We start from the raw sequence: 26,908 nt of genomic DNA, 5'->3' as shown, positions 1-26,908 counted from the left end.
TGCATGTTGACACAGCAAGGACCTAGGGAAGAAGCCCAAAAATTATGAAGAGAAAAACAGCTTCACCAGGAAGTGGTTTTAAGTGTCCCTAGCTGAGGAATGGGAAGTTTATGGGCATTTAGGTCACAGTGTCCAAACACATTTGCAGGTCATCAAACTGCTATAGAGGAGTACTCTTCAAACCCACAGTCAGTTAAGGCAATGTGAACCGGCTAGAAGCTAAAGCCAGATAACCTCAGATAAAGCAAGAATAGATTATCTTAAAAACTTCTGGAAACTCTCCATTGCTGGCAGTGTTTGAATTAGAATCAGAGAACTTCTGAAATCTATGCTCTGCTTCAAACAGAAATTATTTCTGGTGAGCCATATAGTATCTGGCCAAAGCTGGTTTGACTGAATGACACCAATGTTTCCTTTTGGTCTCACTGACCAGGAGCCTATAGGTGGCTGAATTTTTGAGAAACATTTTCTTACAATCACCCCAGAAACTGTTTAGAATTCAGAAACTATAGTTTTATTATACAAGCACAGAACTACTAATGAAACAGTGGATTCACTCTGAGTTTGATAAACATACTTAAAAAGATTTTTTTTATTTTAATCCTTTACAAAAGAAAAGTTAAATCAATATTCTGGCCATTATATTTATTTAGAATTTCAGCATCAATGGGAGTGACAGCATTTACTTCTTCTCAAAAAGGGGGAAAAAAATATGTCAAATAATCTAGGTTAAACACAGCTTATGTAAGCAACAGTTAACACATCAATGGATATGACTGCTTTCAGTGGATTATATGAAAAGGATTTAGTATGAGTGTTTTATTTTACTAAAATGCCATTTGTTTTCATAAAATGCTCTGTGCAACACCAAGAAAAATACACTTCCAAAAAATAAAATACATGTGACTTGCTGTCTGTTTGCTATTTGCAGTTTTGACTGAACTGTCAGCATTGTCCTCATTTTACAGGTAAGGAGGCAGAAACATGAAGGAGTAATATCATATGATGAAGGCCAAACACATGCAAGCAGCACAGCTGTGAATAGGACAAAGCTGCTTGTCTCCTCCTCTGAGCTACAGAAACTTGTATCTTGCAGGATAGTGAGGATTTGCTGGAGTGAAACACATCAGCCAAGGAAACTGAGTCACTTTCCAAGGACACTGTTTTTAAAATGATATTAAAAGAATGGAGGTTACATACAAAAAGCTAGGCAGGGTAGAGGTTCTTTTTTTTTTTTTTTTGCTTTGGGGCAGGATATCTTTCCAGCTCCCTGCCTCTAATTACCTCTTAATAATGCTAGATATAACAAAGCATCTATATGTATAATGATTTCTTGCTGTTCAGTGTCTACAATAGCTGGCTGAGATAACACCCATTAGAATTAAACATTACTGTCCCGCCTGTCAGAAGCAGGCAGATAGAAGCATAAAAATGTTGATGTATTATATCAGAACCACACATTCCTGCCAGAAAGTGTTCCAAACACAAGAGATGGGGGGGCGGGGGGTGTACACCAGACCTTTAATCCATTTTTCTGTGCATGTCCTGCACTATACTCAATATCATCAGTACCAGATAAAGCTACATCCCCTCAGGAAATGGTGTGTGGAAGGTGTTCTGTCACATTGATAGACAGTCTGTTCTGAGATGTTACTTTCCAAAATGTGTTTTCCTTCAATATCTCTCTTTCTCTCTCCCCCCACTATATTCTGGCATTTGCCCTGCAGGATCAGCTTCTAGCATGCTGCATCTTTCCCCTTCTCCACTTCCTCCTTTTCTGACTTCTGATATCCAGCAATTTTACAGCCAAGCAGCCAAAACAGCAATTTGCTGTCTCTCTGTCACTAGGAATTAAAACTGACTCTAATGACAGCAGAAGAACACATAGTGTAACACAAGACCGTTGCAGCTGACAGACCTACTGTCTTCCCTGGCAAGCTCTTAGAACACAGATTATCAACGAAAGGACTAATTGTACTTAAACATTTTGTTGCCCTATTGTTTTTCACCTATAAATTCACTTTGTTGCTAAAAGCCATAGGAACACGTAGTACTATACTGGAACTGTAAAGAAACTCAAATATTATTAATGCCTACTAGCATGACTAAATTAAAGATTGCCCAGCAATTTCCCTTATAAAATCTCTGGTCTTACATGCTTACAACTGCTATGATTAAATAGTCATCTCACAGGTTTAAATTTCCCAGACACAGATTTACCTAGAGTGCTTTTGTCATCATTAAGGCTGAGCAAAATTGTTCAGCAGTTCCTGAATTGTGAAAGGAATTTAACACCCTTTTCCTTTTTAGTCTGCAAATGGATTTTCCTTTTCTTTTTTAATATATCACATTTGCACTTAAAAAATAAATCTGCACAAGCCTGTGTGATCTGGCTGAATATTCATCATTATGTCCTTCATTAACAATCTGACTTAGGCAGATGTGCCATTAAGCAAGAAAGCAACAGCCACACGTTTAGAAATTCTGACAAAGGTGCTGCAAAAATCTTAACCCAGAATGGAGAAATTTTAGAAAGCGTTTAGATAACTTGAAATACATAAGATGAACCTAATAATGCCTAATTAAGTTTGCAATGGAGCATGCTGCATATACCTTTTACATTCTCAGCAAAAGTGCCTGGGACCTCTACTACTCCCTGCTCAAATCAACTGCCAGCTGAAGACTCTCAGACAGTGCTGCATAATACTGGAGTGCATGCTGCTCAAATAATTCCTCCAATCTTTACCTCCATTCTTGTGATGCTGAAATGTCTTCTGATGAAGCAATGGATTGACAGAGGCTTTTTCCTCCTTGCTTTTTGTTATTTCATAAATGTACAGTCAGCTTTGCAATTACGATACCTTGAAATGTTCTAACACCTAAACAATATAAGGTAGGAACCAAAATAAGTATTCAGAACTAATTATCTATACCCTAAGTATTTTTATTTTCTAAAGTAAGATGACAAATGATAAAGCCATTGTTAAATTTGCAGACATTTTTCTGCATTTATCCATTGCTGGGATTATCATTGCAGTGCCAGTAAAAATCTACCTTCACAAGAAAACCGTGAACACTATCACATATGAACAGGTTAGATTTAGGCCTTAAGATACCTAAATGTAGTTTTTTGTTGAGCCTTCAGTAGTGACAGTAAAGCAGAAACAGGTAACAGAACACTTCTCCTTAATGTATCCTCAAGTTCAAGAATTTTAAGAGGTAGGATATGTTTTAAATATTAAATCTTAAGTTGTGAATGTAGCACAGAATCACATTAACTTTCAAATATATTTGTTCCTTATACAGCAAAAGTATCCCCTGAAGGGATTTCTCCTCTCCATCACTTCCAGAGAACACTTTATCTCTTTTTGAAAGTTCCTAAACAAATTCCTGTAACAAGATCTAGACTACAGTCACATATATTGCCACTGATCCTAACCTCTGTTTGACATGTTTACTGGAAAGAGAACAGATTTCAACAGCTGAACACACACTATGAAGGCAAAAGCCAAGGAGTCCCGTTGGCACAAGCCCCAGATTCACCAAGTGCAGAGAGGTCAAAGAACACAATTTCTCAAAAGACAAATCCCCTGTGTTTCTAAACAGCTCTAAACTAAAATCCAGCTACAATCCAGCTACAATCCAGCTAATTTTTCAAAGTCTTTAAGACCCATTATGTTCAAGACACATGTTGCTCAAGGGTTACCTCTTTTTTTTTATCCCCTCTTGACAGAGTGAGTCCCTTGCAAAGCCCCCATGCTGTTGCATACATGCAGGGTCTTTTACTTTTGCCTCTCCAAAACCAGAAGGCTGCAGATACATCAAACTCAAGAAAATGATGCAATCTGCCTCATCTTAAATATTCTTTTCTCAGATTATTTTAGCTACTTCTGTGAGAGATGGCTGAGTCCTTGTCTTTCTTTCTTGCCAACACCTTTCTCACTGACCATGAAGTCTGGAGACCATAACAGCAGCTCTGCTGCAAACCCTATAAACTGCTGAGTGCTGGAATGGGTATTTTACCACTGGTCTGACACTGGGCTCCTGTGATGTTGCAATAACTAGATAAAAAGGCTGGGACACTTAAGTTTTTCACAGCATACTACTGGTCAAAATCTTGACACAACTCCTTGCCATCCTGTGGACCTTCAGTTCCCCTGCCCATCTCATTACCAGCTTAAGAAAGTAACAATATGAAAATAGCAAGAGAATGCAACCCTGCTGAATAATGTCTCTTTCATTCCTCAAACCATTTGCTACACTAATTAGGAAGCAAGCCAATTAAAACCTCTTGACTAATCTCCAATTCTTGCCCAAAAGTTAGAAGTGAGATTACCACTGCCAAGGAGTTCTGTAAGGTGTATTGGCAACCAGAAAATTGGAATGTTCTGATATCTAATGTTGCTTTTTAATGCACATGCAATTAGCGATACTGAGGGTACAAAACCCCTTTGAGGCAGGTCCAAGCAAGCGGGATAACCATGATGAAATGGAAATATATATGTAGGTAATCAAAACCAACAACTTGCTTCATGAAACACTTCCATGTTCCCCAACAGTGGACATTTTTGTTTCTATAATTATATTAGAAAGAATTCCTACTGGTCATTTTTCTGCTTTTAGTATAAAACATCAAAACATTAATTCCAATAGGAAGCTTCAGTGATTTTTTCTGAGGCTTTCTTTAAGTACTAATAGAAAAATTGGCTACCTTATGAATATAGAAATAGAATTAGACATTAATAAAGGTTTATTTTTGACAAACTATTTTCATCCCCACTAGTGTTAAAATTAACTTCATAAAATATTTCTACCTGTTGTAGACAAACTAAGAGAAATCACCATTGTATGACAAAATGTGCTGACTGAAGAACCACTATCTCCTGTTACAGCAGGACTGGATTTTGCCACTACAGTACGTGGGGAAGCCCACGTATAGTCACATGATACTATACTGTCTGGACATGCTCTGGATTAAGCCTTTCATGGTCGCACAAGGTTCAGCTTTGAGCTGGTTTTGTCTGATTCACAGATCAAACACTGTCCCATGTGTCAAAAAGGACACCAAATTTTAGGTCGCTATTCCTCATAGCGATTAAACATTTCACCATACCTTCTCAAGTGTTTCAGGTATCGAGTTGGTGCAGGAAAGGCAGAAGCCTACTACAAAACACAGCTGCAGGTCCACTCTAGGAACTAGAGTTTTCCTCTAGGTCTAGGTATATTGTGAACTGCAGTCTAGTTCATACTGGGCCAAAAATGAAAGCAAGTATGATGCAGCCTCAGCATGGCAAAATTTTTCTTAATTCCTGCTGAAGCAACATGGACTTCCCAGGGATTCTTGCTGCTGAAGAATGTGGTTTAAACTAAGAGTAACATACCAGGCACCCCTATAAGTACATATTTCAATCACTATTAAGCAAACAAAAACCTAACCACCTTCAGCAACAGCATGTGGTTAGAACAACACTAATTACAGCAGTATCTAACACAATTCTTTGTCAGGGAACAACAATTTCATACCTCAAAAAGCCCTGAAAAAAGATTGAAGTTGTAGGTCAATTTGCTCATGTTTACATGAAGCTTTTTAATACTCTGGAAGCAGGTGCTAAAAGGAGATGTTGCCATGCCCTCTCACACATTATGATTCTGTTCATGTTCTAATTCACCCAGCAAGAGGCTCCTTGGAAATAGCAAGTCTGATGCTTGATTTTAACTAAGCTAAAGACAGAAGGATTGCTAATGTAAAAGTTTTTTTGGGACAATTAAATGAAGGGCTCACTGTAATAAATATTGCATTAATTAATAACTAACTTAAACCTCCAATCAATCTCTGAAGACCATGACAGTTCCTATTATTTTGCAACCAAGTAGAGTAGTATTGACTCTCGGTCCTCTTAGTGCTTCTACAGATTACGGTTACCCAGACAGACGTAACTCACCTGTTCCCGGTATTTAACTGTTGTGCTGTTCTCTTTAGCTAACAAAATCTTATTTGCTAATGAGGTTTAACAGCTTAACACACAGCATTGCCAATATGAATCACAACCTTACCAATAACAACATTCTCGTCTGAATTCCTCTATGTTCTACATCTGGCTTTTAAGAGACTGGAGTTTTAGCACTGTAATAACATTCTTCATTCCTGTTGAATTTTGTGTCCCCTACATTAAATCCAAAATGTTCAAAACTTTATTTTCTCCTTACTCAACCCTGTACTGCAATCCTGGAACATTTAGATTAATAAATAATTGGAAAACACAACTTGGCAGTGATCACAGCAATGAATATTTTAACTCTCCTCTCAATTTGCTATGAACAGTCTGATCCAAAGTGATTGAATGAATGTTTCCTAAAGGCATGCTGCACAAGTAGTGACATACTCCTTGCCAAAGCAAAACAATCACCTTGCAGTGAAATCCATTATTTCCACCATGTGTTAGATGGCTATCTCTCATACCAATCGGGGGGATCATTTAGCAATATGACCTGGTGTAACTACATAGCAACATGATGAAACATTTTACTGTGGAAGTTCTGTTCTTTGCCGTTTCATGAACAATGTCCTACCAGTAACAAGGACGGGACTCTGGGATTACACTCCTATCTATCCTCTGAAGACAGACAAGATCATTTTGTGTTGTCTCAACAAATACAGGCTTGCCAGCATTCTACATGTTGCTACCACCAATTCTGTTCATCTTGTTATGGCGAATGTCTCCCCACCCTGGTACTAACATTCTACCACCAGGTCATACAGATCTGCTCTGTGTGTGGTCAGGTGAGACTGGATAAAATGTAATCGTCTGGACAAATGTTTCCCAAGATACTCTGACACTGCAGTAGAAGCGACAAAAGCTTGACACTTCTGCAAAATCCTGGTCAAAGAAGTTATCTGGCTGAAATCAGGTAGGTTTACTTCTTACTCTGGTGGAAGCAAAACTGGAAATCTCTCCGTTTGTAAAACACGCGTAGATATGACCCACTGACCAGGAGTTCTAACTCCAAACAAACGCACCTGAAATTCATGAAAATTTTAAAAAGATGAAATGCCGCCTTAGTTGAGATTGATGCACAAACACTAATGCTGTAAAATGTTTCCTCCGTTAGTAAATGTGACACTTTACATGAACTGAATTACACGGGTGGACGAGGTGCTAAGGGGCATGGTTTAGTGTTTGATAGGAATGGTTGGACTTGATGATCCAGTGGGTCTCTTCCAACATGGTTATTCTATGATTCTATGACTCTAAATGTTGAAATCTTTTCAATGATAGAAAAGCTCCATTTGATTTTCCTGATACTTCGCATTGATGTGAAGCCTGACTTACAGACTGAGGTTACCATCATTCTTTACCAGTTTTTCCACTTCATGACTCTTCATTTCGCCACTGCAGCAAACCCAGAGGTGTACCACAGCTCTTTATTCCCACTCATGGAAGTGCTGTAATAGTCTAATTTCACCAGAAGGACTGCCAGCAACAAAATCAACCATTCAGCAGTTGCATTAGAGCTTCATGGTACCTTTCAGCTATGGAGTGATTCTGTCCTTTTCCCCACTTCATTTTTGCCCCTGCTTCCATTGTTTTATACATTGTAGTGTCATGAAAATGACTTTGCTGAGGGACATCTAGGGAGGTAAAACAGGCTCCCAATTCGTAGTGTGGTGCTTTCATGGCCAACCATCAGCTAGAGAGACCAGAAAGCTCTGCAATAGATTTCATTCAGTGCTCGGCTTTTATGCATAATACTAACCTCTGCTTTGAATCCACAAACTTCTCTCACTTCCTTGTTTTTCTATCAACAGGTAGGAAACACAATGTAACACAAGCCTAGAAAAGATGATGTGGATAAACCTATGTTTCAAATTTTCTACATGACAATCTACGTTAGGGTCATTAAAATCTCATTGAGGCATCTCTTCCTGAAACTACTTAATCTATTTAATCCCTAAATAGCAACATGCAGCATTGCTAGGCAAGGAGTTGGATGACAAAATCTTGTTACATTGCATATCCTTTATCTTTCCATCTAAATACAGAGTAATGTTTGTTTAGTGCTGAGGAAATTGTCAAAATGTGTAATCCATGTGTCTTCAGTTTACGTTCCCTTTTGGATTTATTCATACGGTTTTTATAAGAGTGTCAAGAGGCTTTTCCAGAAGAAAAAATCAAGCCAAAGATCTTCAAAGCAATTCATTAATTGAAATACACAAAATATAAAGATTTTATATTACCCATAGATAGTTTCCTTTGAATTCACACAGTGAAATAAAACACTATCCACACAAGTAGTTTAGAAATACTAGATTTCATGATGGTTCTTCCATTATATGCAGTTTATTTACATAATGAATTACTATTCAATAAAAAATCCATAATTTAAAACTTCATAAGGGAGCAAATTAGTGATCCACATCTGAAGCTAGCACAGATCAAGCTAATTGTGTTTGCATGTTACACAGAGAGGATTTTAAACATTAAGTAAATTACCATTAAGTGATTTGGAAAGTAAACTGTTCCTTTGTTCACAAATACACGTCATCTAATCTGCTGGAAATACTGGCATTAGAAACAGTCACATTCGTAAATATAACGACACATAGTACTAGTCCTTTAAAATTCTCACAGTTGTTTTTATAAGATCTAGCTTCTATAATACAACTGAATTTCCAGTCCACCTTAACAATGATTAGATGTTATACACACAGAGGACAAACTAGTCTTTATTCTACAAAAGCATGTCTGTATTCTGACATATCTGCAGGCACACAAGAATTCCTAAGCCCAGGTTCAGTGGAGCAGTCACAAAGTCAATCACAAATATTTTTGCCAGATGGAGGTATTAGACCATTTGCTTCTCTTTGGTTACAGGATCATTAGCAACGCTGAGTGCCTTGCACAACCCTCACTAGAAATTCTCAATATTCAAGTGATATATAACAATGATTCAGAAATTCTATACCAGCAACAGCACAAACTGGGGACAAGGCCTAAATACAGCATGAAAAATGCTGGAAAATAAATGACAATTCTGATTGTCTGTTGTGCTCTGCTTTAGAGTCTCTCACGATTCTGGCCACAGTAGTCTGGGCTGGCTGCTAGAGGTGCAGAAGGGCTATCTGGAAGATAGGGATAAAGTTTATGGTGGCATGTACACGTGAACTTGTGCATTTGTGTGTAAATCACTCCAACTTTGTGAATACATGCAAGAGTGTGGACTGACACAGGTGTGGGCACTTTCTCATCCTTTGCAGTATCACCTGTTCTAAGTGCAGTGCTTGTTTGAATGGTGGTCTCAGCACCCGTGGGAACAGAGAGTCGGGGTCTGATCATTTTCACACTAATCCCAAAAATATGCTGCTCAGCAGAGCTGCTGGTACTCTTGAAAGGTTAAGCAGTTGAGGCCTGTAAACATAGGGGTGAACATGTCTTGTGTGCACTTCCCTAGCTTTGCCTCATCCTCAAGAGGAACTTCAGCCTTAAACGTGGCTTTACATACTCCAGCAGTATTCCTGTATGATGCTCAACTTGTACACTGTATGTCTACAGCATCTAAACTGTCACTTACTGGTAACTTTTAATTATCATAAATTCTTTGCCAAGTAAAACCCAACAAAACTTTCCAAACAGTCATCATCCAAGGACTTAAAAAAACCTTGACTCTGTTATCAACACTGAAAAACATCAGGTACTTGGGGGTTGGCTGAGGAGAGTTGGTTGCATGAACAGCATAAAAATGTTAATATTATTTCCTCCAAATTTCCTTTCTAAAAGAAAACCATAGAAAATTTAATACTACAGTCAGTGATTAAGCTACTAAACACTGGAATTAAAGATTTGAAACAAAATGTCTTGGCTATAGATACAAGACAATATCATACTTAAATATAAATAAGTAATTAAATTTTGTTGATCATTACCTATTATTGTATATACTCTGAAGACATAATACCATTTTTCAAACAGATCTTAAAACTGACACCAACAGGAACTGTCAAAACTACCACAGAAAAGAGCATTCTTATTTTAATCCTTCATTCACCAAGTCCAGAAAAAGAGGATAAGAAACAAGAGAACCTTTCCTCTGAATGTTGTACCATCCCATACTGCTCATCATCATTCTGAAACCTGGTTGATTCACAGAAGATCTGCAGACATGAGTGTTACACGTGTGGTTTTACAGAGAAACACAGTACAGCGATTACTGCATCAACAAAATTCCTGTAGTCCTTCATATATAATGTTGCATGTTCTGTTCCAAGAATAGCACATACTTAATAGTATGGTATTGTCTTCGCTTTGTTTTAATGGGAAGCAGAACCTGAGCAAACAGATAGTGTGTCAGTTCTTGTAATGCTATACTCCATTCAGGTGAAAGTCCTCTGGTATGATATTTCATATAAAAAATGCAAAAGCTTTTGTTTCAGACCCATAGGTAGATTTTCTTACCTTTGGTTCCATTGAAATGAAGCTGTGGGTACCTCTACTTGAGAGAACTGACCTTTTAATTGTTTTACTATGGTAGAAGTGGTAGTAATCCTTTAGTGTTCCAATCTGTAAGGGGAGAGAAGAAAAAAAAAAAGAGGGAGATTTAATTTATGAAAACCAGTTTTCTGTTTTTAATTTCTAAAGGTCTATAAATTATGCAATTTCCTGCATGCTGAAATGTTACTTGAACCCACTGATCAGCTTTCAAAAGAAGGACATATGATATGAAATGTATGGAGTGTCCTTGAGGCAGTAACTGCATAACCAAAGATTATAATTGAGCTGCTTAGTCTGGCTGTATCTACCTTTTTAATGTTTAATTTATATGCAGTACTTTAAGTAATTCTATATCAATCTATATCCAAACTTTCTTCAAATAGCAAATATAAAAATCTTCAAATGGCTATAGGGTTATTAAAAAGCATTCCATCTAGTTTGCTTAAGGAAATAGAAGGTAAAATGCACTAGACTTGGTTATTTATATAATTCAATTATAAAAAGGACATTCACAACATCAGACTATACAACAGGAACAGGCTTTTCTTTCTGACAAATGTGGGCAAGAAAGAAGTAGAAGAAAGGACGATGGAAATGTCAATTTCATAGGATAATGACTAGCTCAAAGTACAAAATAAATTCATGCAAAATTGTAAATTTCATAATGGTATAATAAAAATATTTCTTATTCATCCCATCAGTACAGAGTAGCAATGTAAATACTAAACTAAGACAGCCTTCACAATTTGATAAAAAATGTTCCTTTCCAGAGTCATTAATATCTAAACATTTATAACTAGAAATTTTAGTTTTATGCACCTAAAAGCAAACATACTGCCTCCTTGTCTCCATGTAAAATATCACTCAAACTCATTTGGAATTTGACAGCCTACTGTACTGTAAATCTTGTAAGATACTTAATAATTCAGTTTAAAATTCCTTAATGATGAGCAAAAGAGGGTCAGTAAAGCTTACTGTCATTTCAAGTTGAAACTCACAGTGACCGCAAAAAACAGGCTTGGTTTTGCAAATAAATCTGAAAAGAATTACTAAAGAAGATAGAGCAACTTTCAAAAATTCTAGCCTATAAAAACCCCAGTATTCAGAATTTGCATCTGTAAGAATGCACATGTAGGAAACTTGAGAGTTCAACAGTAAAGGTTCAAAGAGAAATTGAAATAAGCCACTGAAAAACTTCAAGAATATGCTTTTAAAGCTTTAGGAAATGAAAATCTTGAAAAAATATCAAAGCAGACTAAGAGGAAATATTGATAGAAAAATATTATTCTCAAGGAGCTTGAATATCTTATCTTAAAATTTAAAGATATACACACCATAGGAGATTGAGAGAATCTTTCTGGGAAAAAAAAACCAAACCAATCTAAATGGATTCACCTAACGGGAAAAACTGCACCAAGGTCAAAGATACTAATCCCAAAGATACTAGGAATGGTTTGACTAAGCCTAATTAAAGTATATTAGCTCTGTGATAGTAATTTTCATGCTGCCTTCTCTCTGAAAGGCAACTCCAGGTGAAGTGATGCAACTCTGTAGCATGCATGAGCCCATTCTTGCAACTCCACATGCATGCCCACAAATAAGCTCTCCCTAAGCATATATGGTAAAGTTTTCTTGTGGACACCTCAAAGAACTGCAGGATCCTGGGCTACCCCCGCACATGGACCAATGTGTGCTGAAATCTGTTGCCACAACAGATGCCAAAGTACATTCTGGTTCTTTATCCATCGATCAGCATAGTCCTTTTTGTCACATGGTATGTCAGTATAAAAAGCAGATTCCGTGCTTGATTTTACAGCTCAAAGGGAAACAAACAATATTATTACAGTCATGATACTGTATCACTTTTGACTACATCAACTAGAGTATACTCTGAGTTTAACAGCTTGTAGCACATGGAATGTCTCTTGGTATCAGACTATTGTTGCACCCTTTTTTAATTTCTCACATAGTCCATTGAACTTAAGTGTCAGGGTTAGCACCAGTGCAAGGTGAAGGTATGGTTCCCTGAGACAGAGGGGTCTGATCAATCACTTTCTGGATTTTTCCTAGACTCAAACAGGGCTGAAGTGCTAACTACTGGAAAATGATGCTACTCTTGCTCCCAAAGTCCTCAGAGACCAGTAAAGTGCATATTCACCACAGCAGAGTACAAAGGCTGTAGCCCTTTCATGGACCTTGCTGTCTTCAGAGTGAATTATAAACCTACTATTCTCTGTGTGCATGTGTGTCTACACAAGCACACACATTACTGAAAAGATACAGCTCAAGCAAGTAACTGTATTTTTACCACTGCCCAGAACTTCATAAATAGAAAGGTCATATTTTAGCAGAAAGGACAACACAAATCTCAATATCAGTCAGCTCTCTGTGTCTTGTCTTGCACTAATTTAAGGATTTGTATTTATTTACTTAATAAAGAACACCAGCTGACCCATCTGAGGACATCCAAACCGGTAAACTCAGGAGATGACCTAATTGCAGTCCTAGAGGTCTTGCATTTTAACAGCAGTAGCCACCCATACAAGATACTGGAGCGATCTCCATGCTCTACTTTCCAGCCAAAGGGGGAGAGCCTGAGGCTTTGTAATTCTTGACAGATGAACTTTCTCTGAAACTGCGGGCTCAGGAGACAAATTAAGACCTTAAAATTAAGGGTGGCAATTGTAACGCTATATCCTCCATGCACCATTGGTTTTCAAATTATAACAATTATTAATAAGAATAATTCATTAAAATGGTGAGATATGCAGCTTTCACTCATAACTGCCAATGAAATAAAAGGATCCCAAATCTTTTAAATGGAATTTAATTCATATTCACTAGCTGCCAGTGACTCTCACAGTAAGGTAACACCAGTGTTATTAAAAATTTTATTGCTCCTTTTTCCCTCAATGGGAATTTACTTAGACCTTCCAAAATCCTTGGACCACTTGGAGAACAGTTAAACCATAGAAATATAGCACAATAAAACTTATAATTATGGATGTTCTTGTTAAATGGCTTTTTTATGCTTTTAACTACCAGGACTTAGAGGCACTCTCAGAGGAAAAGCAATGCAAAGACAGAAACACCAGACTGCAGAGCTAACTACCTTAGAGACTGATGGCAATTTAACTATTTTATCCTTGGGAAATCTTTGTAATCTCCTTTTTGACCTGGAGGACCTGATTTCTTTAAAAAGAAATAGAGAAACATTCCTGAGGAATTGCCTGGCCAAAAGCAAGGAGAACAGATGTTGGGGTCAGGGGAGACTTCTCTCTTTAGAAGCAGTCTTAATCTCTGCACATTTTAAATACATATATATACATTTTAATAGTACTATACTACATTTATTCAAGGACGAAATAATATCTGGAAGTAAGAAACCCACAGTAGCACTGTAGAATCCCAGAAAACCAAAGAAAATGCATATTTACATTAATTTTATACTTACTAAGTTTTAATTTCTATTAGAAGTTGAGAAAAGATGTGAATTTTAAAGATAATATAAGACAAGAGCCAAACTTTCTAGGCTTGTCCCTGGAAAATATTTCTTCCATATGTAGTTTTATAGTCTAAGGCAATATTAAAATAATGAATGAATGAATGAATGAATGAGTTCATCTACATCTGCATGTGAGTGTCCTCATAAACTCTATCAGAAAATACATATGCTAAAGCTGCCTGATAATATGTATTAAATATATAAACATGATCATCAAACTGACATATCCAACTAAGCACTGAAACTACAACTGACACTTACATGTAGCCGAACATGAACAGGAAAGTTGTTCAAGCTATTGGGAAGGAATGCAAGAGATGTCTTCCCCACAGTTTCTTGCCTAGTGAATAAACTTTTCTTAAGAGAAGAATCATCTAGACATCTGCCTGCAAAGCACTCATCTTCCAGTGGGCTGAGCAGAAAACTATATGCTGTTGAGCCGGTGAACTGATGGAACAGGCTAAGAGTCCCTGTTTCTCCAGTCTTTACTGACTTTGGCCCTAAATGGATAGGGAAAGGCAGGCAGATAAGCTCCAAATCTGGTTCTGAACTCCATAAAGTAATAGGAGAGACAAATAAGCACATATCTGCTACCCTTGTGCAGACCTGGAATGTAAACCATTATAAATGGGTACAGCAATGTATTTCATGCAGAGTTGAAGATCTGACCCTCCACTTCTTTCAGAATTGCAACAAATTTCCAAAGTGACAGAAGAGAGTCCTTGAGAGAAGGAAATACCATGAACAGAGAGATTAATAAAGTTTATCAGGTTTACTATTGTCATTTCAACAAAATCAATTCAACTATAGTCCATATTTTAAGATGCATAAATGTTGTCACGTTATACAAAGTACACTGGAAATCATATTTCAGAGCAATAATGACAATGTCTCAGTCTGAAGAGTCAGAATGTTTTAGTATTACTGGAACCTTCTTCCCTGCATTAAATGCCAGTGAAGGCTATCTACTATCACAAGTATTTTGACAAAACCTAATGTTTATGCAAGTTACAACATGGCTCATGTGCCTTCAACGCATGCCACTCTAACAAACATGAAGGAGCTGAGCCCATAGTCTCTAATTCTGATTCCCATTTTCTGTCCTCCCAGTTCTCCACAGGTGGACAGGTTCATTGATACTACAGAAAACTGCTGCTCCCTCTTCTTCCTGTGTCCCTCCAGACACAGGAAGTACTAAACATCCTAAAAGCAGAGTTCTGATCACAGCATTTAGAAGAAATAAAGCCATACAAAAGCTATGAGTTGTTCATGGACTTGCTCAAATTAATCCACCCATATCTGGAAAGGGCATGTCCACCTAAGAACTGGAACCAGAACCTGATTTGTACTCAAACAGCAAAACAGTGTACTGGAGTTTTTTAGGAGTTGGGCTGGATTTTTTTTCCCATGAGACACTGCAATAGTGACCACATTTTCCTAACCTTCCACTCTCTTGCCCAAAACCCCACTGCTGGGTCAGCACTGACAGACCTCCATCACGCATGAGGAGAAGTCTCAAAATTGCTAGCTCTTGTACTTATAGGAGACTTCAATCTACCAGATGTCTGCTGGAAGTACAACACAGCAGAGAGGAAGCAGTCTAGGAGGTTCCTGGAGTGCATTGAAGACAACTTTCTCACACAACTGGTGAGTGACCTGACAAGGGAAGGTGCCCTCCTGGACCTGCTGTTTGTGAACAGAGAAGGCCTTGTGGGGGATGTGACAGTTAAAGGACATCTGGGAAAAAGTGATCACGAGATGATAGAATTTTCAGTTCCACATGAGGTGAGAAGGGGGATTAGCAGAACAGCCACATTAAACTTCCAGAGGGCAGGCTTTGGACTGTTCAGAAGGGTGGTTGATAAAGTCCCATGGGAGACAGTCCTTAAGGGCAAAGGAGCCCACGAGGCCTGGGCGCTCTTCAAAAAGGAAATCCTAGCAGCTCAGGAGCAAGCCGTCGCCACGTGCTGGAAAAAAGAGCTGGCGGGGTAATAACCAGCTTGGTTGAGCAGGGAGATCTGGAGGGACATCAAAAAAAAAGAGGAATGTCTGAGCTTTGGAAGAAGAGACAGGTGTCTTAGGTAGACTACAGGGAGGAAGTAAGATTGTGCAGAGTTAAAATCAGGAGGGTTCTACAGGCTGGAAAACAGGCTGGATGGCCGGGCCCAGAGAGTGGTGCTAAATGGTGTTAACTCCAGCTGGAGACCAGTTACAAGTGGGGTTCCCCAGGGCTCAGTGCTGGGTCCAGCCCCGTTCAATGTCTTTATCAATGACCCAGATGACGGGATTGAGTGCACCCTTAGCAAGTTTGCAGACGACGCTGAGCTGGGTGGAAGTGTTGATCTGCTGGAGGGTAGGGAGGCTCTGCAAAGGGATCTGAACAGGCTGGACGACTGGGCTGAGACCAATGGCATGAGGTTTAACAAGGCCAAATGCTGGATCCTGCACTTGGGGCACAAGAACCCTATGCAGTGCTACAGACTAGAAGAAGCCTGGCTGGAAAGCTGCCTGGAGGAGAGGGACCTGGGGGTGTTGGTTGACAGCGACTGAACATGAGCCAGCAGTGTGCCCAGGTGGCCAAGAAGGCCAATGGCATCTTGGCTTGTATCAGAAATGGTGTGACCAGCAGGTCCAGGAGGTTATTCTCCCTCTGTACTCAGCACTGGTGAGACTGCTCCTTGAATACTGTGTTCGGTTCTGGGTCCCTCACCATGAGGAGGATGTTGAGGCTCTGGAGTGAGTCCAGAGAAGAGCAACCAAGCTGGTGAAGGGGCTGGAGAACAGGCCTTATGAGGAACGGCTGAGAGAGCTGGGGTTGTTTAGCCTGGAGAAGAGGAGGCTGAGGGGAGACCTCACTGCTCTCTATAACTACCTGAAAGGAGGTTGTGGAGAGGAGGGAACTGGCCTCTTCTCCCAAGTGACAGGAGACAGGAGAAGGGTGAATGGCTTCAAGCTCCACCAGGGGAGGGTCAGGCTGGATATCAGAAAAAAAATTTTTACAGAAAGGGTCATTGGGCATAGGAACAGACTAACCAGGGAAGTAGTTGAGTCACCATCCCTGGAGGTATTTAAGAGACGGGTGGATGAGGTGCTGAGGGCCATGGTTTAGTGGTTGACAGGAATGGTTGGAGTTGATGATCCTGGGGGTCTTTTCCAACCTAGTGATTCTGTGATATCTCATCCTGAGGACAGCTGCTTCCCCATCTGGCCAACAGACTGAGATGGGGGCTCCTTCTCCCACAAAATGTAGCCTCTAAACAAAAGCTTTATTATTGGAGGGGTGTGGTGTCATCAGAATTGGGAATTTCACCTACTGCATGTCATTCACAAGAAATTACAGCAAAGTTTGCCCAAATACAGCACACTGCAGTGCAGTGAAAGACTAGGCCACTTCCATTTTGGACAACTTATGTCTCTCATAAAAGTCAGTCTATGAAATATTTATAGTCAGCCCAAACCCTAAAATTCCACTTGTTAAGAAGCCTTTTCTTGGAGACAGGATGGGGTTGGGGAGGAGGAGGGGGATAGGGAGTGGGAGAGGGAGAGGAGATTAAGACATTATTAGAGCAGAAACATTAAAATTCCCGTAGAACTAAATCGGGTTGTATCTGTTCACGTGGTAGTAACATGCAAATGCTCTGCCACTTTACCATTGACATCCCCTCTCCCTTCTGTTGAAATGAGGAGAAACAGTATTACCTTACTGAATTAACATGAGCAACTCTGGACTGTTTTTGTATTTTTCCTTTGTGTTTCAGCTATTTGAAAGGAGAAATTTCGTCTGGGCATTCACCTTGAGCTAGGAAGGTACAGTTCAGCTTTTTAAACAGTTCATGTCAAAAAAGAATAACAGAGCCATTAAAATAAAGTAGCTCTGCATTATATTCTTTCAGATAATGTCAGTTCAGTTGCTTACATGCTGCCGCATTTTGGTTTAAAGTAGCACATTAATTCTTTCACTGGACAAATAAACATAAGCTGTCTATTCTTTTAACTTTTCATGTGCCTTTGGTAGTTGGATAAAATATTAACAATACCCTGACATAAATTATAATTCTTCACATCATTCTAATTCAGTATCAAGGCTCGGATTTTTCCAAAGACGGTTTGTAAATTTTAATATGAATTTCAATTTTTATGTATTTGTTAAGAAGCTTTAAAATTCTAAGAAAATACTACGGTTGCTAAAGTAAGTAAAAATACAAATTAAAAAGAACATAAAAATAATATTTCAATTTGAAGTGGAAACTTTTTACATGAGTTGGTAGGTTTAATTTTGGATAACCTCTCTAAAAATACTTTTTCTAACAGGTTTTCTTTTCAAGGCTTCCTACTGTGTTCCAGATTATAATCTAAACCTATTTAGAGTCTCAATTTTAAACTGTAATTAAAATTTAATTAAAATTAAAATCTAAATTTAAATGTACTTCTAAATTCCCAGTGAATTCTTCTAAAATATTTTTTGAATTCCAAAATTCTATTTCTCTACATAGAGACATGCTCTATTCTAAATATATTATAAAATCTACTTAGCAATATAAAACAATTCAAGTTTTCTCTGAGACTGATAACTGGCTTGTAATTTTTATAAACTTCAGGTAAATTGAATTAAATTGAAATACAAGTTACTTTGTAAAGCTGTATTTTAAAACAAACAGTCCCAAATGAAATTCTGTTTTTTGAGATTCTAGCACTTGGTAAACTTATATAACATGTGGGAAAAAAAACTAACAACCAAATAGCAAAATAAAATATTTTGCTCTATCAGAAACAAAATACATGTTTTATACAACTATCTTTGTAGGAATGGGAAAGCATTACATCATAGAAGAGATCATAGGTCTCAGGAAGTAATACGAACTTATAAAATAAGTTCAGATATTAGAAACACATAAATTAGAACTGTATCATAGCTTTGTTCTATTACATGCCAAATCACACCAAGATTTATTAATTTAATCCACCCTACTTTACAGGACGAACAATCCTTCCGAAGAGGATTGTGGAATCCTTTTTGGATTATATATTCATAGAAAAACCTGTGGATGTTGCAATGAAAATCCTTCTGCCTTACTGAGTTGCGAAAGGAGAAAAAGGATAGCTGAGTTTCCTGAAAATAAAAATACACTTTGATCGCATTTAATTAGTGCAGTAAAAAAAGAATAATACTCCAGGTAAATCATAAAAAGGGAAATCTTGAAGACACACATCAGGTAAATAAAGACAAAAAAAGCTGCCTTAAAAAAGATCAGATGAAAATGATGTTTGAGTCTTGCATGCATGAGTAGTGAAGAAAATTGTGTCTTATATGCCACGGGTCATACGAGACCACAGTAGATACATATTCCTTACAAAAGTTATGTCAGAAGCAGAACTTTAGTCTGGCCCCCACCTTTCTCTGTTGTAGCTCTGAGAACACAACATGCATCAATCTTTACAGGAGGACAAGAATTGGCAGCCCTCCTTGAATCTGAACTGTGCTGTGTATTGGTACCCATTTGCTATGTGATACCACTTCCACAGAGATAAGGGCATAAAAATATGCCCTCAGTGAAGTTAAGAATCAATAAAATCTGAGAAAGCGAAGATACCTGGACACTGTGGTGGATTGTTCAAACAATTAATTGAAAGAAGACTGACTACAGTACTTGAAACCTTCCTTGTAATGTCAGTAAGGAAGAGTTTCATCCACCTCCTCTCTAGGACCAATAAACAGTTTGTGACTATTAAAGCAATGTTTTTAGAAGTAAATAAAAATTAATGAACACAGGGTCCTTAATTACTGTGGAGTTGGGCATGGAAGGTTTTTGTACAATGTGCACGTTTGGCCTTCCAGTAGATATATTAGCCTGAAAGAGTTGGTGGGTGATGGTGAAGGAAGCTATTTCCACACCTTTCATGTGTAATGTTACCATTCGAGTACAAAGACAAGCATTAATAATTGCAAACCCAGTGTCACTGTTAGCTTCACCTAAGAAGGCATCACATCAACTAACAAGTTCATGTCTCTATCAAAAAAAAAAATGCAAAGCTGCTCAGCAACCTGTGACCATGGGCTTGCAGTTTCAGGGCAACATTACACATTTCACTGAAATTCTCAAAAGGAGCTCAATTACTGCCTTAATTCTCATTAATCTTGTCTATCATTTCTTTTCAATACAGAAAGCAGTGCAATGTAAACTGGTAGTTCATGTCCCTTTTTGTGAAGGGGCCAAGAGTCACCACCTTATTTCTGCAAGTAAAAGTGAGGGAAACAATGTTGCAAAATGGAAATGCAAATGCATTTACAAAGAATATATGATTTTATCCAATTCATTGCTACTACTTTAGGTGATTAGCTTTTCCCCATTTCAGGGTTTTGCTGTTATATATTTAACACCAATATATTAAACAAATAAACCGTAGAAGCATTACTCCTTTATCAAAGAAAATCTGCTTTCAGATACACAGCTAAGCATTCACTCAGCCTTCAGGTTCTAAGATTCTGCCACCAAGGAGTACTCTTCAAATGTGTGAGATGGACAGTGCATAAAAGTTGTGACCTGTTTTTCACTGGTTGCAGTGAATTCAGGCATTTCATCATGAATTGGGTATCAGTTCTGCTTGACTTTTATCTGGAATATGAACCTAGACATCAGGATGGTAACTTAATCTGAAATGTAGGTCTCGCTGAGGTCTGGATTAAAAAAAAATAAATAAATTTCTTCATTAAGTTATTATTGCAGCTCCCATTAAATACAGTGGAAGGTCCCATTGGTTCCAGTGAAAGCTGAAATGAACATTGATCAATCTTCTGGCACGATGGTAGTTGGTACAACAGGAGAGATCTGTGTATATCTGAATTAATACCTCACATTTTGTTGTTGTGATTACAAAGAGCTACTTTAAGTAGAATATTACATGACTATGCTAGAACTTGGACTCCCTTGGTATGTTGTGATTTTTTTTTTAAATCCTCGCTAAACATTAGTTATGATGATGTTGATGTTTCCCTTCTTACCGTGCTTGAAAGCTACACAATGCTGTCACATTTGGAGGATTATTTTTTCATCTTGTTTGCTTATTTACTTACTTTTTCTTTATTTGTATCTTTAGATCCTGTCAAAGACAGACTTTTTTAGTTTTCTTACTGTTAAACTTGGGAAACTGTAAGATCCTTTCCAGAAACTGTTACTCCTATGAATATTTGGTACTCAAGTCATCCTATCACTATCAATGAGATTACAGGTAAGTGTGGAAGGAATATGGATGAAACAGCTGAATAAAACCACTCAAATTAACAGAAAGCAATAAGAACAACCGCAAGAAATCTCTTGATTAAAAAGTAGTTTTCATATTTCAGGACACCTGGGTGACAAATGTGATGTCAATTTTGGATTTGCAAGTCACTAGTAGACAAATGATTAGAAACTAAGAAATAAGAGGATTAATGGACACTTCAATAAAAACAACCAATTTGAAAATAGTTAAACACAGGAAAATTCTGCCTTACAAAATGATTAGTGTTCTTTGAAGCAGTCAAGTATGTAGTCAAAGATGAGTAGACAGACAGTTTGGTTGAATTTCCAATAGGCTTTTTACAATGTCCTTCACCAACAGGTTTTAAGAATTTCAGAAGCTATGGCCTAAGGTCTTTGCAGAAGCAAGCAGTTAAAAGACAGAAAATAAAGCTTAGGAATAATTAGTTATTTTTTTATTAAAAAGCAATTAGCTTGTCACAACAGGTGGAGGTCCCTGCTGGAGTTCTGCTGGGATCTGTCTTAGAACCTCTTCTGGGACCTAGGCTATTTCATAAAAAAATTTGCATGGAAAAGGGAGCGAGCCATGAGATGTAGATGTCAGCTATTGCTAACAACCACAGAGGTAGAGACTGTGGCTGACCTTGCAAAACTAAGTGATGGCAATAAAATGGCCAATTAAATCAAACATAGACAAACATAGACAAACTGATGTACAAACCTAATCTCACACTAAAATGTTCTGAGCTGCCCAGTACCACTGAGGAGTGATGACCTCAGGGTTATGGCAGGGTAATCCACAGAAATTCATCTTGGTACAAGTCCCAACAGCAAAGGACATCCTAGACATTTCCAATACAAGTATGGAGAATAAATCAGAGAACATAGCACTGTAAGCATAATCCAGAGTTTTGACACACTGGAAGTACTACATGCAGTTCTAGTACCCTCTATTCAAGAAGACATAGTAGAGCTGGAGAAGCTTCCAGGTACAAGAAGAATGGAGAAGGACAGAGTACACTCTTTGTATGGGGAATAGCTAAGTAAGCTAAAACTCTTCAGTTTAGGTATGACACAATTTAGATGAAAATATTAGAAATCTAAAAAATCATGTATGGAATAAGAAGAATGGACAGAGACTGATTTTCAACACCTCCTTCAGTAGCCATCAAGTGAAGCTAGTAAGTAACAAGCATAGGAAAAGTGGTTCTTAATGCAGTGAAGTAGCAAACATTTTAAATCCTTGCCATAGCATACTGTGGATGCTGAAAGTTTGCTTTTTTTGAAAGACTGGACAAATGTCTGGACAAAAAAAAAAACCAAACCACCAAACCAAAAAACCAAGAGTTTCTACGTATACAGAAACCACATCCAGTTCAGGCAGTCTCCAAAGCTGAAAACAGATGAAGGGAGTGCTAGGGGAAAGCACTGGATGCTTGTTTTGTTCACTCCCTCCCACAGACAGTAACTTAACACCACTGCCATAGGCAGACAGGCCAGACAGATCTTGTAACTGATCCAGAATGGCCTTGCATCCTCATGGGTCTATCTGAATAAAGGCTGTTTACATGAACAAAAATATTACGGTAACTACTTCTCTACCTTACAGATAGCACACTACTGGCTTAGAGGTCCGACGCAGTGTACATTTTCTTTCCTGTTCGTTTTTAAGACATCAGGTTACTGTGTTAATATGTTCTACAAAGAAAAGCTCAACAAAAGGCAATAAATGTTCTCTAGATTTATCCAGAGGGCAGGCTACATGCTATCATTGATTAAGCTAAATATTTTAAAAAGGAGAACGTTATCCAATCTAGGCTTGAATTTTAGCCACAGAGCACTACCTAGTAGCACTTTCACTGCCCAGTAAGCACTCTTGTACAAAATCTGGTGGTTTTATTCCAGTTTGAACAAAAATGAACAAAAGAATGTAATAAAGGTTTTAATGGTGACTTGTACTATTTCTGTAATTTCAGTTTGACCTTGGAAAACCAACATAAAGGAGGCCTGTTCCCTGCTGGCACATAAACATCTCTAAAAAGGGAAAAAATAGGGGGGGGTGGGGGAGAAATGTAACTTGACCAAAAACGACCCTTTGTTGACGGCTACCCCCCATTTAGAAGTATGTTGTCTTTCTAGGAGCAGATTCCTTCTCAATGGAAGAGTCTGTGCTGAGAATTCTTTTCTTTCCTAATTTGTTTAGAACTGTAAAATCCATAATCATGTCTGGCTAACATGCCTTTTACAATCTCAACTCCAACATACACCATCATATAATCCACAAGAATTTCCACAAGCTATTCTGGCAGGATTTCATGGTGTAGCTCTGATACTCTTCTGGACTTGCCAATGTTTCATTCCAAAGAGGTTTTCATTCTGCAAATATCAAACAAATTGGTCCAGCATGTTGCCAAATAATCACTTACTGTCTTAAGCTATGTATCTCTGGCAAGCAGGATTCCATTTGATCATATTTTTCCCTGTGTTTGGCAGGTGACAGAGACCCATAGTTCCTCACTAGCAACCACATGGTTTATTCAAATCTAAGACTGACATATGTATCTCCCTTCTCTGTGATTTTACAATTTAACATTGGGAAAGGAAGAGAAAGATATACTGGTCAATCACAGAACACAGATGCAAAACATGCAGATATAGTACTAGAAATACCTGGCCTGACAAAGCCTAGGGAATTATTTACGACATTGTAAAAAGCAGTGGGGAAGTTGTGCATAAGCTGGCCATCTTTTCTGGTCAGGGCAACAGACATTAATGAAAACACAGCAATTGGGATGACCATGGGAGTGGGAAGTCTTACCTGCAAATAGGAAATCAGAAGCTACAGAAGCAAAAATGAAGGCTGATTCCCCTGCAAATGTGCTGGAGAAACAGAAGACTCACTTAAACAAAAGAACAGATAGATATAGATATAGATATAGATATAGATATAGATATAGATATAGATATAGATATAGATATAGATATAGATATAGATATAGATATAGATATAGATATAGATATAGATATAGATATAGATACTTACTGGCCATGATTAAAGTCAGTCTGTAAGTTAGAAGATAGTGCAAAAAAAAACCCCGAACCTTTCCAGACTGAGGACAAGTAACAAAACCACTTTTAAAACTGGTTAGACTTAGACTTGCTTAAAACTGGGATTAAAAAAACATTTAAGAACACCTTGAGGTTTATAATATCAGTGACTTACGATCCAGTCCAATCCAATAACCTGGAATTTTTATATTTATTTTCAGGCAATACTTCATTAATTAAAAACTGTATCCATCTTCAAGTACCATTTTTGCAACAGCCCCTTTCAAATTCCTGAAGCAGGACACAAAATTAATCTATGGAATAGCAAGTCAAAACTACGTCAGTAACATTGATAGTATTTATTACAGCACAGCAGCAAAAAAGTACCTGCCAGTATTCCTCTAGAAACTGTTTTGGTCAATATTTCAACTAGTGACATTCATAGAAAAGATTATATTAAACACAATATATGTGAAGAAGCAGAGAGGATCTGCAAGCTTATTGAGTAGCAAGAACAGAATTACAACCAAACAGAAACTGTAATACGAGGTCTGGAAAAACAGGGCAAGACTAAGCAAAGGTATATGCAAAGTACTTCATCTAATCAATAATAACCTACTGGACAAATGCAGGCTGGAGAACAATGGCAGAATCAATCTGTGAACCATACCAGATCACAAGCTGAGCAATTTCAGCAATTCCATACAGCTGCAGGACAGACAAAATACCATAATGGGCTACTTAAAAAGAAGTGCTCTCCTGAAGACAGCTGAAGGAATCCTTATGCTGTGCTCAGCTGGTACATTCCAGCAGGTCCTTGCTCAAGAAGATGAGAATCAATTAGAGAGACCAGTGTTGAACAGCAAGACAGATCAGTGAAAGCCTGACCTATGTGAAACATGGGGAAGGACTGGGCTTGGATGGAAAAACATAGAAGTGGGTGGCAGAAAGAGTGGAACACTAAAACTATTCTGATGTTGCTACTCTTTATATTCACAGACGAACAAGAAATGCAGGCTTCTGAAAGGCAGGAAGACAGACAGAGTTGAAACTTCACAGGGGCAAAGAGGATAATGAACCACTAGAATCAACCATATCCTGGAACTGAGAGCTTTCTTACTGAAGACAGCTGAAAATTAGTTAAATATCTGCCAGGAAAGATGTGGGCATAGCTGATCCTTCTCAAGGGCATCACGATGGATAAGCTGACCTGTAAAGACTTCCCTCCTGCCCTTCACTTCTACAATTATCTACTATTGTCAGCCAGAGATCACATCATACCAGACATGACCACTGTCATAACTCAGGTATGACACAGCACTGACTTACTTCAATATGCTTTATAGATTTCTTCTGCTTCTTCCATTTAATCTAGCCCGGTCCAATTTTTTGTGCATTTTGTTTGAGAGGAGCAGTTCCCACAAACATCATTTGTAAGCTCAGATTGCAACTAATTGTTATATAACCTAGTCTGTGTTTGCCTGAAGGCTTTAAACAAAGAATCACCACAGAATTTGATTCTGGTGGTTATTCTCAACCAGTCCCTAAATGTACTTTTTTCTGCCATAAATAAGATAAAATTCAAATTTCCTTGGTGTATCTGTGTAACCTGACTACTTCAGCATGTGCACACAGTTTACAGTACACTTAGCTTCCATTCTTTTAATACTGTAGTTCCGGTATTTGCATCTTGCCTCTCTAGTACAAGGAAACTGAGTTGCTGAGCATGCTCAGAGAAGGTCAACAAAGCTTATGAGGAGCAGTAGATTGTTTAATCTGGAGAAAGGAAGGCTCAAGGGAGACCTTATCACCCTCCACAACTAACTGAAAGGAGGCAGTAGTGAGGTCTGTGTTGGTCTCTTCTCCCAAGCAACTAACGATAAGGACAACAGGATTGGATATTAGAAAGAAATCATTTACTGAAAGAGTGGTGAAGCATTGTAACAGGCTGTCCAGGAAAGTAGTGGAGTCATCATCCCTGGAGGTGTACAAAAAAACACGTAGACATGGCGCTTTGGGACATAGTTTGTTAGGCACGATGGTGTTGGGCTGATGGTTGGACTTGATGACCTTAGAAGTCTTTTCCTATGACTCTACGAACCTTAATACTCAGGCCTTAATTGATATCCCAGCTATCAAATTTTAGTAAAAGTGCACTTAAGTTTCAGTGCTGTGACCACACGGCTCTTAATGGACATGTTTCTTCTATTAACTGTATTATTATTCCTCTCAGGTAGCTCAACAGAGGCCTAATATCCTGCTTTTTTTGAGTCACCCATTTAAGATGGCAGTGAATTCCTTCCTTTGCTGAAGACGGCAACCTTACTTAAAGCTCTTCATCTCAAAATATGGTCCCTTTTCTCTTAACTGGATACTTTTTTTCTAGCCTTTCAATTTCAGCTACTCAGTTTGCAAAATTTCCTTTTGTTTCCCATCAGAAATAGATTTGGAAAATGGGAAACAGACATTTCTCCCATTCTTTCTGATCAACTGATCTCCTTACATAACATCCTCTCTGTGCCATCACTGGAATCTCAGGTTTGAAATTAACTCCTTGCGTGATTTGCTGCGTTTAAATCTATAAACACCCAATAAAAGCACTCCACCTTTTTGCAAATCACATCAGCATT

At 38.0% G+C, this 26,908-nt stretch overlaps 1 protein-coding gene across 2 annotated transcripts in view; it reads right to left on the bottom strand.

Annotated features, from left to right (window-relative positions):
* Positions 1 to 26,908, bottom strand: part of PCSK5 (proprotein convertase subtilisin/kexin type 5) — a 245,073-nt gene that overhangs the window by 210,524 nt on the left and 7,641 nt on the right. For both annotated transcript variants that reach the window (XM_069881190.1, XM_069881191.1), the window contains exon 2: positions 10,452 to 10,556. In XM_069881190.1, coding sequence (XP_069737291.1) covers positions 10,452 to 10,556 — 105 coding nt within the window. The remainder of the gene's footprint in view (positions 1 to 10,451; positions 10,557 to 26,908) is intronic.

Source organism: Phaenicophaeus curvirostris, chromosome Z (assembly GCF_032191515.1).
Source record: "Phaenicophaeus curvirostris isolate KB17595 chromosome Z, BPBGC_Pcur_1.0, whole genome shotgun sequence".
In the NCBI taxonomy this organism is placed as follows: Eukaryota; Metazoa; Chordata; class Aves; order Cuculiformes; family Cuculidae; genus Phaenicophaeus; species Phaenicophaeus curvirostris.
This window is presented reverse-complemented; position numbering and strand designations above follow the sequence as displayed.